The following is an 18,032-nucleotide window of genomic DNA, read 5'->3' on the forward strand; positions in this document are numbered from 1 at the left end:
GGCTTCAGAGGTTTTAGGTGAAGGAAATGAAGAGAAATTTAATTTACACTTAGGTTAACTAAAATCTCCTTCAGTGAGAAATAACTGTTTCATTAAACTGCCTAAGACATGAAAGAAAGGATTATCTTCTTTGTGCAGTTTTCTGATTGTTAGAGCAACGCTTGCTGAACCAAATCATATTTTGGTTGTAACAGACTGCCGTTATTCCTGTTTTCACTGAACTTGGCTGCAGTAATTTAATTGAAAAGGTCTAGAAGGCCATGCTAGCCGTGGTGATTCTTTTGCTTTTGGATAGCAGTGCTGTGTCTCCCTGTCACTGTTGTTTTACAATCACTGTGTGGTTTGAGTTGGATGGGGCCTTAAATCTCATCCTGCCACATGGGCAGGGACAACTTTCCACCATCCCTGGTTGCTCCAAGCCCTGCCCAAACCCGGCGAAGGGAAGACAGTGAAACATAAATTGACATGTTGTGGATAGATGCGTTTATACACCCACAGGCGTAGCAATGCTTGTTTTTTGGCACGGGGATTGCTCTACGAAACCTTTCTTTTTTTGGCACGCGGTGTTTCACGGCCGTGCTGTTGACCACGCAGCACCTCTGTGGCTGCAGCCATTCCCATCCGAGGCCAAGCCCCGGAGCAGGGCTGCTGCTGTAACGTGGCAATGTTTGCCCAGGGCTACACCCCACTGGTGCTGTTTGCAGACCTGCTGCTGGCATGCACGGCCCAGGGATTTGCTGCCACACACCACGTGGAGCGTGGGAATAAACTCAGGACTACACTGGGAAGGGTTTCCCTCTTAATGAGCCGATGGGTACCCTGGAAGCTGCTGCTGATGGCACAAACCCCACTCGAAAAGTTACCCTTGGAGAAGCAATGATTTGAAGCAGCACAAGGGCAGGATGGGGCCTGGTAAATGCTCCTGCCCTCAGACGTTCACTGCTGGTCCAATTTGCTGGGCTCACCTCATGTCCCACTGAAAATGTGGGATGCAGAGTAGAGAATCAGAATGAATCACAGAATAGTTTGGGTTGGAAGGCACCTTAAACCTCATCTAGTCCCATCCACTGCCATGGGCAGGGACACATGCCACTGTCCCAGATTGTTCCAAGTCCCATCAAACCTGGCCTTGGACACTCCCAGGGATGCAGGGACAGCCACAGCTGCTCTGGGCACCCTGTGCCAGGGCCTGCCCACCCTCCCAGCCAGCAATTCCCAGTTCCCAATCTCCCACCTGTGCCTGCCCTCTGGCAGTGGAAGCCATTGCCTGTGTGCTGTCCCTGCATGCCTTGTCCCCAGTCCCTGTGCAGCTCTCCTGGAGCCCCTTGAGGCCCTGGCAGGGGCTCTGAGCTCTCCCTGGAGCCTTCTCTTGTGCAGCTGAACAGCCCCAGCTCTGCCAGGCTGGCTCCAGAGCAGAGGGGCTCCAGCCCTGGCAGCAGCTCCGGGGCCTCCTCTGGGCTGGCTCCAGCAGCTCCACGTCCTTGTGCTGTTGGAGCCAGGGCTGGGGCAGCTCTGCAGGTGGGCTCTCAGCTGAGCACAGGGGCAGAGGGGCAGAATCCCCCCTGCCCTGCTGCCCACGCTGGGGGCTCAGCCCCGGGCACGGGAGTTGTCATGGCCGCCCCGCCCGTCAGGAACTACAACTCCCGTGGTGCCCTGCGCGCCGCCCCTCGCGGGCTTCGCGCACGCGCAGCGGGGCAGCGCCGGCGACGTGGAGGCGGGCGGGGACGGTGAGGGGCCGTGAGGGGACCCGGGAGCGGCACGGGCCGAGGCACCCGCCACCGACCCCGCCACCGACTTCGGGCCCAGGGCACGGACGGTAAGCGCGGCCTCGGCGGTGCCTTCGAGGGGTATGGGCGACGGGTGGACCCAGCGGCCGCCGGCTCCCAGAGGGGCCCCCGAGATCCCCCCGGTTGCCCCGACGTCACCGTCCCCTCGTGGCGCGGGCCTGTGTCGCGATAGATGGAGCGATGCCTTGCGTAATTCGACACCGGCGCTGCGGAGAGTTGCCGGGGCACCGGCCCCGCCGTGTCCCCGCCCGGGCTGGGGCATCTTCCTCACAGGGTTCCCGGGCTGTACCTGTCTCCCTTCGGGATCCACGAATCGATCCTGCGCTGGGTCCCGTAAATGTCCTTGTGTCCCTCAGGGATCCCTGCCAGGGTTCCCAGAATGTGCCTCTGCCCCTTTACCCAGACCTTGAGTGCTCCCTTACAGGGATCCTGTGATCCCTCAGGGTCCCGCGAATGTCCCTGTGTCCCTTTAAATGCGCCCAGGACTGGAAAGCCAGAGATTTATACCTGTATTTTTCTTATGTGCTCTTAATGATATTTATTTTTCATGGCTAGATGATAAATTGATTGGTTTTTCCATCTGGCTCTTGAGAAGCAGAGGCTTTTCTATTCCTCTGCAGCATCTCAGATCTCCTGGGGCTCACTCTGCCTTCTCACTCCTACCACACAGTATTCATACTTATGAATGATCATATTTATCAAAAGTGAGGCATATTTTAGTTTAAATTTGAATTGGTATCTCACCTTAGTTGCCAGGCTTTGTGTTACCTCGTATGCCTTCATGCCAAGCACTGTTTGTTTATTTATTTATTCTTTTTAATCTCCTGTGCTGGAGAGCTCAGGGAGTTCATGGGGCCATAATCTAATTTTTTCCCTCTCCTGTGCCGTGGGATAACGTGCTGGGCTGCAGTTCTAATCATTGTGGGTATTTGCAGAAGTAAGTTGTTGATATTTCCATCCTGGATCACTTTTGGAGTGCAGGGGAGTGGAAAGAGGCTCCCGGGTGGTTGGGTCCAGTGTCCCAACGCAGGGTTGTGTAATCCCACATTGTGTCAATTCCCAACTGACAGACGTTCGAGGTGCTCCAGCTGGGTCGACTAGGAAACCGCCGTTTCTCCTTAGATTGCCGGGAGCTTGGGAGGGCCTCCTGCTGTCATTTCCATGGGCTGTTTTCTCTTTCCGCTGCTGCTGCATCAGCAGAGGCCCGTGGACAGCGCGGGGAATGATGGACCCAGCTCAGCACTGTCACCTGGCTGGAGCATCCCTCAGCTCCTCCTCTTACAGTCCCGTGCTGATGTTTTACTAGCAGAGCTTCTAATCCATCGTATTTCCTGCTAAATCAGTAAAAAAAAAGTACTTGTAGCAAGTTACTGCTAAACTCAGATGGATCTGGTGCTTCCTGCCAGTGATTTTATCAGATTGAGAGGAAGATTCGGAGATCATAGAATCCCAGACTGGTTTGGGTGGGAAAGGACATTAAGGATCATCCTGTTCCACCCCCTGCCATGGGCAGGGACACCTTCCACTGTCCCAGGCTGCTCCAAGCCCTGTCCAGCCTCATCTGGCACACTTCCAGGGATGCAGGGGCAGCCACAGCTGCTCTGGGCACCCTGTGCCAGGGCCTGCCCACCCTCCCAGCCAGAAATTCCTACCCATTATCTAATACAAATCTGCCCTCTGGCATTTTCTGACATTCTCTGTTTTTAAGACCTTAAGATGTTTTTAACATGCTAATGACTGACAAAAGTCACTAAAAGCAAGAAATCCTGTTTGGTGGCTGCTGAACTGATGTCACACTAGACAATGAATGATTTTAGCAGTATTTTTCAAAGTGTATTCTCTAGAGTGGAAAGTCTATTGCATCTTGAAGTAATCCCACACCCTGGCAAGTATAACTGAATTTGCAGGAGATCCTGAAGATAGGTAATATAAATCATGATGTGTAATATAATACAAAATTATTACACATACAGAGCAGATTTTTCTTTCTGCATAACATCCTTTTTTATGCTGTAGTTGGATCTTCAGCTGTGAGAAACTTTAAAAGCAGAGACAAATAATCCTGTTGCAAAAATAGGGTTAATGCCCAAACTGTGGAAGAGCATAGATACCAAAATAGTTGTATAAACTTTTATATATAGCGAAACACCAATATTGAAACAAATGCAGGCCTTTTAATGAACATCTGAACATCTCTTTGAAGCTTAAATGGTATTTGAATTATCTTGTTGAAACATCACTTTGGCCTTTAGGCAGGTGTTACTTGCATCTGATAGTGAAATAGGGAGGAAATACTTGTGTGTAACAGTAATCTTAACATCCCTTCCATATAGAAGTTACTTGATTTACTACATCAACCTACGTTTAGTCTGACTTGTGTCATATCCAACCCACCTGTCCATTTCAATTATGGTAGAAACAATGAATTACTATAAATTGATTTTTAGGTAGGTATACTGAGGGTTTAAAAAAAAAAAAACAGAGGAAAGGGACAAAGTCATCAAAGCATTGTCATATTGAAGAAAATTTCCAGCACTATAATCTATCATAGATGATCAGGGAGTTGGTGTAAAACTGTTTTTGAAAACCATTGCTGTATTAGTAGTAATAAAAGTTTCTTTTTGGCCACTGGAAGAAGATAATGTCAAACCAGCAATGTTGGTTCTGATGTGCTTCTGTCCTTAATCTGTGAAGGCAGCTCTCAGTATGGGTTGTGTACATTCTTGATTTGTCTTTATTTTTAAGCTCCATAGTCCTTTGATATTCTTGTTTAAAGTTCAGTTTGTTGTTCACATTTTATAGTTCCAGCACACCTGTCCTGGCTGGGAGCAGGAATCTTACTGGTGAGAGCAAACAAAACCTGTACAGAAATACCTGCCCACTGCAGAGAGTGGAGATAGTATTTGAATTTTCACTTCTTGAAACTTTTGAAAAATGCGTTACTTACCTGTAATAGTTTTGTAACAGGTGTTTTACCCAGAAATTACAAGGTGTGCTTGACCCAGCCTTCTTCCCTTCTCACAGTGTTTACTAATTGGATTAAAGAATTTATTTCTGCATGTACTCCAAAAAAACACTAGCTGTGTTTGAGTGCTGACCTTTTCTTGGGGTGTTGGAATGTAAGAGCAAGGATAGAGGTACCTTTCTTCGTAATTAAATTTTTTCATAATTGCCTCCACACAACCTCTCCTCCCCTCTGTGACAGGATGTTTTTGTAAAATTGGTGCTGTCATTCTGCTCTCAGATAGGTAGGCTTGGTGCAGTATTTATTTCATAACTTATTGTGTAGGAGTTTCAACAGAAAAGTGATCTTTATAGTTTTTGTATCTTTAAATTTTGTTAACTCTTGCTAAATTTTATATATAGAGAGGCTTTTGAACCTTCAGGGAGATTTGGCTTCAAGTATCATGTTTTAGTATGGGACTGTGACTGCCTGCACTAAAAATGAACAAAATTGAGGACTCTCTAATTGATCTTGTGGGATTTTGTATTAATGGACTAGAGATATGTTTTGTTGCATAAATTGCTTTGTTTGTAAATTGGACAAAGAAGTCCTTAAAGGCTCTAAATGCTTATTTACCTGTAAAAGTTGAATAGGAGCTCTCTGAACTTCTTAACAGAAAGACATTTCACATGCAGGATTCAGCAAAAGCTTCCTCAAGAGGTTTGGCATGTACCTTCCTCAAGAGGCTTGCCCTGACAGAACATGGTGACTGAGGGGATAGAGGACAAAAAGCTTCATTTAGATTAGCTGTGTCACTAATGGGTATGTGCTAATGGAAAGGCCAATATGTGTTGTGTGGAAATATGATAATTTTGGGGTCTAGTTTGCCACAAGCCTGTATTTGCTTTTTGGTGTTCGAGGCTATCATGTAACTTTTTAATATTTTCTAGAGCGCTCTGCATTAGAATTTTCTGTTACGAGGTGAAAGGTTGGAGTGGCATTTTTGCGTAAATTATTTTTGATCTCTTGTAACTTTAGAGAAAAGCAACTTGAGCAAGGTGTTTTTATCCTCCTCAGTAGATCCAGTTCAGGACATGGCTTTGAAGGCGACCTGTGAAGGTGACTAGTAGTTCACTTGAAGTAAGGTATTCTGAGATTAGTAAGTGGGCATCTGCTTAACAAAATTATTAGATTTGGTGATCAGAAATTAGCAGAGTGGATCACCAGTAACCTGGAGGTTAGAGATTATAGAGTGTATGAAAATACGTTAGTTTTCTGAGATGGTGCTGAGAAACACGATCAGTACATCTCAGTCTCATTTATAGAATTTAGGTTTTCATTTTTCTGTCATCTTCTTTTAGAACACTTTATTAAAATTAGACAAACTGTGTAGGGTGAGCTGTCAAAGACAATAGCATCCCTTGTTGAGCAGTCTGGGGAAGCACCACGACATCTGGGCTCACTCACATCTGAATTTTTCTGCTTGAAATACTCTGCCTCACCATGAAGGTTATGAGAAATCCCTTCTTCAGCTGTGAGTAGAACAACTGTCCCGTAGGTGGGACATGAAGGAAGCAGATTGTGCTCTTCAGAATTAGGCTTTTATTGATGACTGACTCCCACGAAAATGTTGTGGAAAAGGAACTGGAGCAGAAAACACAGCATCGTCACTCATTTTTTCAGCTGCTTGCCTTCCCTGTGAGAGGCCTTCTTTGCCTGCAGTAAATCTATTGAGTTTGATCACTTCTGCTATGTGCAAGACTCTTCAGGCTTCAGTGGAACCCAGAAGGACCATTCTGATGTCACTTCACTGCTTCTCAATTCAGGTTCTTGCTGTGGTAGGGGAAGGCACTAGAACAGAGCAGGAGAACCGAAAGAGATGCTGTGTTTGTTCATCCAGCTGAGTAAACAGTGAGCAAGTCAGATAATTTATGTTGAGAGCTGCCTAAAGACCTCAAGATGGTTTTTTTTTTTTTTTTTTTTGGTATTGTTCTTGTTCTTAGGCATTGTGGGGACCACTTCATAATTCTGTTGCATTTCTTACTGCCATCCAAAAATGCTTCTGTCCTGATGGGCTGAGGTCTACAGGAAGACACTTTGGTACCTGGTGAATAGTTAGTGTGCTGGGCTACTGCAAAGATAGGTTAGAGGGTTGTATCATGATCCCTGACAGTAGCCATCAAACTTGGCAGCGTCTGAAAAATAGTGGGTAGAGGAGAAAGAGAGGATTATTAAAAAAGCTATGAGAATGGTATTGACGCCCCAGCTTCAAAGATGGACCCCATCATGGTCAACCAGGTTCTCTAAAAGAGCACTTATTTTGTGTTTTTCACAAAAGCAGCTTGCCTGTCTGCTGCTTCTCATAAAACTGTGTTTTTTGTGGTTTTGGTGTTTTTTTTTTCTGGGGGGAGGGGATTTGGTATGTATCTTTTTCAGCATGGAAAAGTAAAAGGGGTGGGTAAAGGGAACTGAAGAAAGGAGTGATTGCCAAAAAGGCAGTAGAGAAGGGGGGGAAAATTACAAATCAGTATAAAGTGAGCAGAAACAGTCGTTCCTGTGTAACTTGTTAATTTAAAAACAGTAGGAAGCTTTTCTAATTGGTCATGAAGGATGTGTTTATTCCATTCTGAAATCTCCCAGGCTGCTTGGTTGTAGCTAACTGGTGTATCAGAAAAGGTGAATTTTTAATAGTGGTTTGATACTGTTGAAGATTGCTAAGCATTAATAGCTGGAATATTCTGGCTCATTAACATGCATCAAAAACAAAGGCTATTCCAATGCTCTTTTCTGGTTTAAAATGGCAAAAAATCCTAAAGTCTGAGGATTGTAAAGATTTTTTTTTTTTGAAGATCCCTTTTATTGGCATGAATTGTTATTGCCAGGTATGTCTGCATCATTAGTTTTGCTTAGCAAAATCTTACCAATTTAATTAGTAAAACCAAAATTCTTACAGTTTTGGACCTCTTTGTATGAAAATTAGTGAGTGATCTCCAAGTATGAATGAAGTATTTGCATAACTGCTTTTTGTCTTTTAGAAAGATAGAATCTCATTTCTTGTTTTTTTTTTTTTTTTTCAGACTTTTTAACAGCATCAAAACTTCCCCAAAACAATTCCCCAAGCAGCTCAGGTAAATAAACACTTAATGTGCCTGGAAAGCTACAAAGTTGCTCAGAGAAATTGTGGCTGCCCCATCTGTGGAAGTGTTCCAGGCCAGGTTGGATGAGACTTGGAGCAACCAGGCATAGTGGAAGGTGTCGCTGGCCATGGAAGGGGTGGAATGGGATGGCCTTTAAAGGTCCCTTCCAAAACAAACCATTCTGTGGATCTGTGAAATATTGCTGTAACACGAGTGAGTAGTCAGAATTAAAATATATCGTGTGGACAGTAAAATTCAAGTATTGGAGTTGAACAATACATACTGTTAATCTAACTTCTGTGTTTTCTGTTGTATGGAGAATTATATGTAAATATATTGCAGTAGTCTCATACCTCTGTGGCAAGATTTAGCTTAGGATTTTGTGGGATGCTTTAATGCCTCATGGGTGAAAGATGGTCCGAAATCTGCTTTTCTTGGATACAAATAGGAATCAGCCAAAAACCTCAGTGCAGTGCTTTGGTAACATTGAATGAGCAGCATTACATCTCGTGTTCTCATCTTTACAGTGATTGTGGCTCCTTTGCTTGAAAAGAAAACAATGTCCATTTGCTTTAGTTCATAAAGCTGCTAACTATGAAGGTAACCAAAGTCCTGCTGTGTATAGAAATTAAATTTTTGTTAGGTTTTAAAATGTTTTCAGTATTTTCATGTAGTTGTGTTAAAGACTCAATCTAGTGACCAGATCTCAGATGGCACTGTAAAATCGTGTGCATGACCATCTCAAATTCTTACACTTTAAAGCAGTTATTTTAAAAAAATCCCACAGCTATAGGTAATCTAGTTTATTCAAGATGTCTGCAGACTAAGCCAGATGATCATGGCAAGCGTAGTTTTGGAAGGGGCCAGCTGGCTGTACTGGACAGATAAAATTCCAGCATTAGCAATTAAGTTGTGAGACCAGTAGGAGATATAATCCTGAAAGGAGCTCGAATTACTTGTCTAAACCTTTTATAATAGAAGATATATAGAAGATGACAAATTTTTCCCAAGTTCAACAGTACACATCTGTACCTTGAGTTACACTTAGGAGCTCAAACATGGCATCTATGTATTGCTGAATTGCTTTTAACTTTCTTTCAGAGGAAAAATTATAGTTTTGTGAGCCTTGTTAATAATTAATACTAAAATCTTCTAATAGAAACAGTAAACTTGGGATTTAGCTACCCCTAGCAATTTGAGATTGGAATGAGTCCTGATGTGCAAAAAAACTCCCTTGTGTTGCTCTAAAGCCTCTACTGCTGGATCATGGAGCCAAGTTCTCGGACTAAACAGATGCTGTATTTAATGGAGAATGACACTTGCAGACCAGGCTATGATTCTTTGGGGGTGTAATAATACTGAGTTAAACTAAATGAGTTGCTAATAAGTTGTGTCTGGCTTTTGGTGCTTTTTTTTTTTTAGGGGGTTGGGCTGGCAAATAAGTAGATTGGCTTTTTGCAAAATCGTATTTTAATGAACCATGCATATTTATTTATTTAGTGTATTTCAAGGAAAAGGCAATCAGATTTCATTGGTAATTTACTGCTAGAGTAAGGACTGAATTTCCTGGAGTGAAAGGGAATTTCCTGTGATTTGGTGTTTGTTGGGGCTGTCCCACTTCAGCATGTGAGGAAGCAGAAGCTGTTTAACTTTGTTTCTTGCAGTTTCTTTGGGATCCCCTGGAGCAGCCTTTCTGTGCAGTGAGGGCTGTTATGAAATTCAAGTGCAGGAAAAATAATGGATAAATAAATAGATGTTTTAAATACTGCTTAAATCATACTGTTGTGAATCTGTTCCAAGTACTGATGAACCTTTTATATTTTCCAGTGAGTTGAACCTCTACTGTCTTAACCAGCATGCAGGCACAGAGGCAGTGCCTCTTATTCAAAAACAGTGTGGACATTTAAGTGGTTACATGTTTTATTTGAGTGACCTTTCCAGCTAAAGGCTGAAAAAAAATTTCTTAAAGAAATATTTGATAGCGTGTTTGCAAATGATTTAAGGTGGTGACTGCCATTTAATTTAATATTATTTAGTAGCAGCTGAATTGGAAATGTGTTTGAGTTCATGGCTAGCATGTAATCAACTAAGTTAAAGCATTGGGGTTAATCTGTTATTATTGTTAAAATGCCTGGAAATTAAATGTTGATTTTTTTTTCCTATTTGAATTATTTTTAGACATTTTTTCTCTAGGATATTCATGACCTCTGAAGTAGAGACTTGTTTCCTGGGTCACTTGATGTCTGTAGTTCCTCAGAAATGTCTTGGTTATGTAAAGCAGGGCCTGTGGTTCAGACTGTGGGAACTGAAGGTGCTCAGGCTGCATCATGAAGTCATTGCACAGCACTTCCTCAAGCTTTGGGATAACACAAGTTCCTGATGGAAGGAGTTAGCTTTGTGTGTCTGTAAGTGTAGTCATCCACAGGAAGGATCAGTAGAACTTGCTGAGATTTTTACTTCAGAGGGGTGTAGTGAGCGTGATGTACTTAGGAGAGGAAAGAAACGACCTGGGCTGTAAGAGAGAGAAAAAAATATGTATGTTTGTTTGATTGCTCCAAGATGTTTTGGCTCTTGAATGAGTGGAAGTCAAAGCTTGCCAAGTCTCCTTATCTACAAACTACTGTCAGGTGTTTAAAGCTCAAGCAAGCAGGATTATTTTGATATTTGGATGGCTTGGTATTTATTTCATTTAGAGGAGAAAATAATCAGCCAGTGCCTTATTTTTCTGTTGCTTTGGGGAAGGTTTGTGGAATGGAAAATGTTCTCTGCACTTTGGAGGGAGCCAGCTGGGTATTAGGGCAGGAGGGCTCACAAGGGGCTCCACAGCTGTCATGTTGCTTGGGAGTGTGGCTATGGAACTGGGCACCTTTTTGGGCACTGTGATTTGATTTGATACTGGCTCTGAAAACAGACAATAAAATTTTGCTAAGACTTGCTGTTAAAGCCCTCTTTGTTTTGGATTTTGTCTTAATGGTATTGAACCTGCTGGCATGCCGTAGGAAATCTGGAAAGCAAGCATGACTCCTTTTCAAGAATTAACTTGAAACCTGTTCCAGTTGCCGTCATATTTCTGGGAAAGTGGTTTAAACGTGGGGGCTTTGGGAGCTGCAGTGAGCTGTAAGAGTAGCTTGTAAATAGAGAATCGGGTGACTCATCCTAGGAGAACAGGCTAAAGGTTTTGGGTACTGCCAGTGCTCTGGCATGGAGAACTCAAGAGTTCCAGGTGAAGGTGGAGGCATTTGAAGGCAGGGCTACAGCTGCCTCTTGGTTCTCTTCACTGTTAGTTGTTTGTCTTGGAGCAAGTGAGCTGGAAAACATGAGCAGAGAATGGGAACTTGAAGCAGACAGAGACTAGACTTGTTTTTTCTCCAATAAATAAAGGTATAAATGTAGGGCCTTTAAGTAATTTAAAGGCACAGGGATGGGACTTGTGTCAAAATATAGGTCCAGGGCCAGCAGCATCATTGTTGGCTTTTGCAGTAGTTGGTAGTTGAATGTGTTGCAAACATGTCAGGTTGGATGGGGCTTAGAGTAACCTGGTCCATTTCAAGGTGTCCCTGCCTGTAGAGTCTCCTCTGCTGTATGACTGTGCTGGCCCTTTGTTATTTCTGACGTATTTGGGTACTTTGCAGTTGCTCTAAATCTCAAATATGAATTCTTCAGAAAACTTCCACAATGGCTGCTATTTTTGCAGCTTTTTGTTGCATCTACTGTTTGTTTTTAATAACCTTTCTTCATATTTACACAGTTCTTTTTTAATATTAATTGCTCTTAGAAGTGTCTTTTCTGGAAGTAGTTGCTTCTGCGAAGTTGATGAGTTTAAGAGTATCAGTATAGTATCAGTACAGTCCTGATTCTTGTATCTGATATCTTGTATCTGACACTTCGCATCTGTATCTTTTTAGAAACCAAGGGAAAAGTTGCTGCTGAGTAGTAGCTTACATCTTCTGATACAGCTGTTCTGTTCTTATGTCTTATGCCAGCTCAGGAGTGAGTATTTAGGTTACAGTACATGTTGCACAACACTTTTATCTTGACGGTGATGCCTTTTTTCATACAAACTTTTAAACCAATCAGTCGTGGTTATTTTGTCCCAAAAGGTAGAAGTTTGGGATCATACCTGGCACGTAGTCGATAGCATTGTGGTGGTTCTCTTAGTTAATTAAATTCTTTATAAAGATGAGAAGCAGCATGAAGAATTTAAAGCTTCTCATTTTTCATACAGATCAAGTACAACACATACAGTAAAAGGTTTGGAGCGCCAGCTTCTGTAGTGTTCCATCAAAAAGCAGTTGAATTTCTGATGTGTTCATTTTATGGCTTTTCCCCATTGAAGTAGTTGCCTGGAAGGAACCACATTATTTTACAGAGGTCAGGAGATTCACGTATGGTCAGTAGTACCTTTGCTTACTTCATAAAAGCATGATAAGAGCTATGCTTACTTTGGAAAGGCCAGAACTTTAAAGGTATAGATTGTTGGTGGCACGCAGGAATTAGCTGCATCTTTACAGAAGTAGTAATTTTCTATCTGTGCATGTTCAGTTCGAAAATATATTTCTGAATAGTATGTCAGCTTGACACCTCCATTAAAATTGTGAATTCTGTGTAGTTTTCCCCACTGCTAGCAGCCTTGTCACTGATATAACAGTGAAGCAGTGTTCTTGCTGAGTATAATTTATTAAAACACAAGTGAGATGATGACTGAAGGAATAACACAAAAACTTTTATCTTTCTTGACCAAAGATGTTATAGTCCAAAGTTTGTTGAAAGGAAATCTTTCTAATATATTCCTATGCACCTGATTCCTACATCTCAGTAATTCTTCAAGGAGGTGATTTGAAGCTTTACTGGTGGCTAATGCATGATCTGCATATTCGTTGTTTGTGCAAAGGAGTTAAAATATTTCTTTCTTCTTTTTTTTCCTCAAAGAAATGAAAATTTAGAAAAAACATCTGCCAAATAAAGAAGATGGGAGCAAATAGCAGCAGCATCAGTGAGCTTCCAGAAAATGAGTACTTACAGAAACTGTCGGGATCAGAGCCCATCTCTGAGAATGACCCGTTCTGGAATCAGCTTCTGTCTTTTAGCTTCACCACTCCAACAAACAGGTAAGAGGGTGTTGAAGAGCTGGCTTTGATAATATGTTTATAGAAGTGACCAGTCTGAAAGCAAATGAGTGGTTATGTTAATTATTCCTGTTTTAGGTAGCAGAGGAATAAATGCCTGTGTAAAATAGGTTGTTGTTTCTAAGTTTGGAAGCATTTTCCACCACCTCTTCCATTCCTGTGGGTTTCTTTCTTCTTCATAATAGCTGTAATTGCTATTAATTCTCCTGGTAAAGATCAGAAATAGGGTCTGTAGTGTTGGGGGAACCTTTTTTCCTTGTTGTTTTAGGAAGCTTTCTTTTCCTTTGGTATAGCCTTTGGGATGACTGGATTTGCTGAAGATTCCAGTATTTGATGTTTCCTCTCAATTTAGAGTGAATTGTACTTCTTGCATGATTTAATTGTAAGTTAGCTTTTGAGTTGCTTAGTCTGTATGGCTTTTTTTTCAGCTTTTGAATTGCTTAGTCTGTATGGCATTTTTTCACCCTCTTTGCATCTTAAAAAGAAATTTGGTGTGTATTGTCCATAAAAATATTTTCTAAATACTTACAATTCAAGCTTTGATTGCTTTTTCATTCCAGAAAGCGGTGTGAGTATAAATAAAATCAGTATTTTTTAGAAGATCCATAGCACATCTCCAGAAGTAGAGAATTTAAGTTCTTGTAACTTCTATTAACCCAACTCCATTGCTAAATTCCTTGGCATGTGTGTTGATTATCAGTCTTACAAGAACAATATGATATTGATACCTTCAGGTGTTACTTAAACTGTTTTTACAGTTTTCAGCATAAAACTGGTGCTTCTCTGTAAGTGAAAGTTTAGGCAACTAGAATGGAAAATGGTTAAGGTAAATAACTGGGAAGCATTTACCAGGTGCTATTTTTGTAAAGAGTGAGGAGGAGGAAGTATTTTGGCTTCTGCCTGGAGAGAATAGCTAGAGGTTAGGAAGAAGGGAGAGTGTTTTGGAGGGCTGTAATGCTGGTAGAGGGCAATACGGAATTGGGAGTGTGTGAACGAGCAGTTGTGTTTCCTCTAAGATCCCTGAAGACAAGAATTATTTACAGCCTACCCATGACTAATAAGATTGACAGTATTCTAAGAACTTATATAATACTCTGTTGTTTGGGTTAATAATAATTACATATAAAACCCCACCAATTTATTTTGGTTATTTTATTTTTCTTCATTCCCCCATGAAAGTTAAGGAGTTTTTGTTAGCTTATTTTGCATTTTTTAATGCCTGTTTCATGAAATCCAGATCCAGTGCAGAGTAAATTTGCTAAAAAAAACCCCAAATCAACAAAGCCAAAACCTAACCAAACAAAAAAACCTCAAGCTAGAAACATAATTAAAAAGACAAGCAGTACAATAAAATGATCCAAATGCAGGTTGAAAGCTTTAATTAGCTGAACACCAGATGGTGCTCTTGCCTGTGAGAAGAAATATTTTTAGAGATATCTTTTCTTTAGAGATATCTTTTCTGCAGCTTACTATTGGAAGGAAACAGAAATTTCCCATTTAGTTTCATCTACCTGAGACAACCACTGGCAAGTGAAATCGGACTATGTTGGCTGCACAGCACCCTCAGCATTTGTCTATATCAGATAACCTTGCCTGCAGGAATGGAACAATGGAGGTCAATGTCAATTTCTGAGATTGAAATCTTCCAGATTACCAAGTTAGCTCTTTTTTTAATGAGGCTTAAGTGCCAGGAGCAAGATGCTTGTTTGTGATTTGTGGAAGGGAGCCAGTTTTCACCTGTTGTACAGGACAGAATTTTGTAGTTTTCTTCTCTTTTAAATTCGCTTCTTCTGGTTGTCTGCTGAAAAACTAGTGACTGTTTGGAACTGTTGTTGGGAGCTGTATAAATGTTTTATGTTGTTTTTTTTCTGGAGACAGTTGGTGATACTTCAGAGTAAAAGATTTTGTTTCCTGAAGTTTTTGCAAAGATGGGACTGATGTGATCCCCAGGGAGAAGAGGGCTGTCTTCTTTGGGTGCTACTCTGGACATAATTCTGTTCTACATATGTCAGTACCATAGGGGAGGAGGCAGAGAAAAGCATTAGAAGAGAACATGTTAGAAAAGTTCATCTTGGTAGGAAAAGCAATCAGCCAAACCCAAATTATCCAAGCAAAAACCAGCAAAGTGGGGAGGTGGTGGGGCTGGGGTAGATTTACTCCTTTCACAGATGCCCAACAAATTTCCCTTGTCATCAAGAAGCATTGGCCATAGCAAGGAAACAGTATCTGCAGGGAAGGATTCCAAAGGAAATCTGAATCTGTGTATGTAAGAAAGTTTGTGGGGTTTTTAACACTTTTCCATGTATGCTTTTTCTCGTTAGGAACTTGTCACTAGTGCTTTGCTTTACAGAAGCTGTTTCAAGTTAGTCCAGATACGGTAGATCCCAGGTGTCAAACAGAGCTGGATCTTCTGTGGAACAGTAGTCTTTGTGCCTTGGCTTGAGAGATGGGGAAATACTGTCTTGTTACTTTGAGAAACATGAAGACATGATATCAGATCTTAGAACAGCACCACTTTCTGTGATCTGCTGTCTTCATTTTCTTATGCTTTGTGTGTCTTGGCACTTTGTATTTCTTTATTTGTCCTTGTTTTGCTTTTCTTTCTTTCCCCATTCATTTTGGTTGATCTCTTCCTCCTTTTATCTGTGTCTCATCTTTGTGGTTCTCTTTTTTTTGTTTTTTTTTCTGACCTCTACTCGACTGAATGTGTTAATCTCTCTTTTTCTGGTTCCATGTGAAATTGTTTAGCGTTGCTCATTTCCTCAGCCATGCCTTCTTTACTGGGTTTTATTTTTTCAGTCCTGTTGACTTTTTGGTCTGTTTCTGTGAAGAACACAAGGTAGTTTTCTCTATGGAATAGTTTGTCAAATATCAGTGCTGCCGACTGCAAAGTTGCTGTATCTCTGTCAGCAACATTGATGCAAAATGCTCTTGCCCTTTCACTGTCTCTTCCAGTGTTTATATTGTTCTTCTGTAGGTTTAATTAGGAGCTAATCTATCTGGAAAACACAGCAGAAGTGTTTATTTTTTCAGCCAAGATAATTCCCTACAATGATTCATAGCTTGGCCCCACAAAACAGTTCTGGCATGATGAGGGATTGATTTTTGGGGCACAGCAGCCTGTTGAGCTAAAAGGTAGGATTGCTTAAACCTGCTTTGCCATCCAAAAATGAACAGGAGAGTGTGGTCAAAGCAGAGCTGGCTGCAAGGAGCCTAATATTTTGCCTTTCTGGGCTGCTTGATCTTCCTCTCATACTGTTGATTTTCTTAATAATTAGGCAAATATTAAGAGGGACTGTCAGCTGTCAGTAATCAGAAATGAGCTGCTGGTGAATCCCTGCTCGCTGCCTGCGACTCCTCTGGCATGAGTGAATAGTAACAGCCAGAGCCAGCCTGTGTATCTGGCACGTGAAGAAGGCCACCAGGGCCTCTCACCGTCTGGGAGTGGGAGCAGATGAGTGGTACAAACATAAATGACAGTCCAAGGAACAGCTTCCAGCAGTTTACTTTTAGGTTGCCTCATGCTTTTCACTGTAAATGGTTTGTTGTGATATCGTCTTCATAAAGCAGATCGCGCATGCTAAGCAGGTACTGTTGAAGTGTCTACTGGGACATTTCTGGTTTCAGCCATTAGGAAGTACTTGCTACTCTAATTTCACACTCCTGCATGTTCATGGTTTTTTTTTTTTTTTTCCTTCACGGGTCCTTATTTGTTGCACAGAATGGACTTGTGGGACCTGAATTAGAATTGTATAAATCTGCCACTTCTATACTTTAGGTGACTACCCTATCAATCCAATAGTGTTTGGTTATTGGAAAAATTAAATACAGCTTTTCTGGATGATTTTTTTAGTTACTGTCAGGATTAAGAGCTATGAGGTTTGCTTTGGAGTGTTACCTCTCAGTCTAGGCAGACTTTGTGTTTGTCTGACTTTTCTGTGATTTGCTACCAAGAATGCAACCTCCTCCTTAGTGGTGGTATAAGTTACAATCATTTTCTGATGGAAAACTTAAATTTAACTAAAGCAGAACTTGCTGAAAATCATGTGCTTAATATTTACTGTTCTGCTTTGTTCCTTCCCCAGAGTTATTAATGAGTTGGTGGTTCAAGAATAATGCGCATGGGCCTTTAATGGAAAGACATAAAGACAGGAAGCTTTTATGTTGCCTTAACATGGTACTTTTTAAAAATGGTACAATAAATCATATGCTGCCTTATATTCTTTGATATCTGTCCTCCGACTAGTCCATTAAAATCAGCATTCCCACAGTATGAATTTAGTAAATGGGCTGGTTTTTCTGTTTTGTGTTCAATGGCAAAGGAAAAAGGCCTTACTATAAGGAAAAAACTGTCAGGAAAGCTGCTTGTTTTGTTTCCCCCTCCCCTCTTCTTTTTTAGAGGGGTACTAGTCTGCTTTGGTTTCGTTCTTTTTCTTACCATACTAAGGGCAGGAGTTGTGATGTGAGTATGTTTGTATTTGCAGCTTTTAGGCAGAATGCTTTCTCTTGTTATGTGGAGATACTTTAAGAGAAGCCACTGCAACTTTGAAACATCTTCTACTGTGGTGCTGTTAAAAGAAAAGCGGATAAACCCACAGTCTTCAAAATTAGCTGCTGTCAGGAAACAACCTTCACTGTCTTAATAATTATGGTTTTGCTGAAGACTGATTGTTAGTAGATTTAAAGTAAGGCAGCTGAATTGAACCATTTAAAAATAATCCTATTTATAATGCCACTGTTTTGGTTTTTTCCCCCCTTTTTTCTTTTTCTCCCTTCCTTTTCTTTTTGGAAGTAATGTTTTTTACAAAACCATCCTGCTGACTGCAGGATCCTACTTTTGAGTAGTAAGAAGCCAGAAATAAAAATCTGCAGTCAATGAAAATGATGAAATTTTATTGATTAATAGACTGCTCAATTTGCTATTCTTTCCCATCTCTACTGAAAAGAGGTTTTCTTACAGAAAACGAACTTCCTGATGAAGAAACTCTTTGGACTGTGATGAGTGATTGCAAACACAAAGTGATTAAATCCCAAAGAA

At 41.4% G+C, this 18,032-nt stretch overlaps 1 protein-coding gene across 9 annotated transcripts in view; it reads left to right on the forward strand.

Annotated features, from left to right (window-relative positions):
* The first annotated feature begins 1,721 nt into the window (after positions 1–1,721).
* The window catches only part of DYM (dymeclin), a 211,894-nt gene continuing 195,583 nt past the window's right edge, over positions 1,722–18,032 (forward strand). For 6 of the 9 annotated variants that reach the window (XM_054002973.1, XM_054002979.1, XM_054002978.1 and 3 more), the window contains exons 1-2: positions 1,722–1,816; positions 12,798–12,976. In XM_054002973.1, coding sequence (XP_053858948.1) covers positions 12,837–12,976 — 140 coding nt within the window. In that variant the 5' untranslated portion in view covers positions 1,722–1,816; positions 12,798–12,836. Of the gene's footprint in view, positions 1,817–7,815; positions 7,860–8,395; positions 8,469–11,773; positions 11,859–12,797; positions 12,977–18,032 lie in introns of those variants that run through there. The other 3 variants (XM_054002976.1, XM_054002975.1, XM_054002974.1) reach the window with 3 other exon arrangements.

The sequence above is a fragment of the Vidua macroura genome, chromosome Z, assembly GCF_024509145.1.
Source record: "Vidua macroura isolate BioBank_ID:100142 chromosome Z, ASM2450914v1, whole genome shotgun sequence".
NCBI lineage: Eukaryota > Metazoa > Chordata > Aves > Passeriformes > Viduidae > Vidua > Vidua macroura.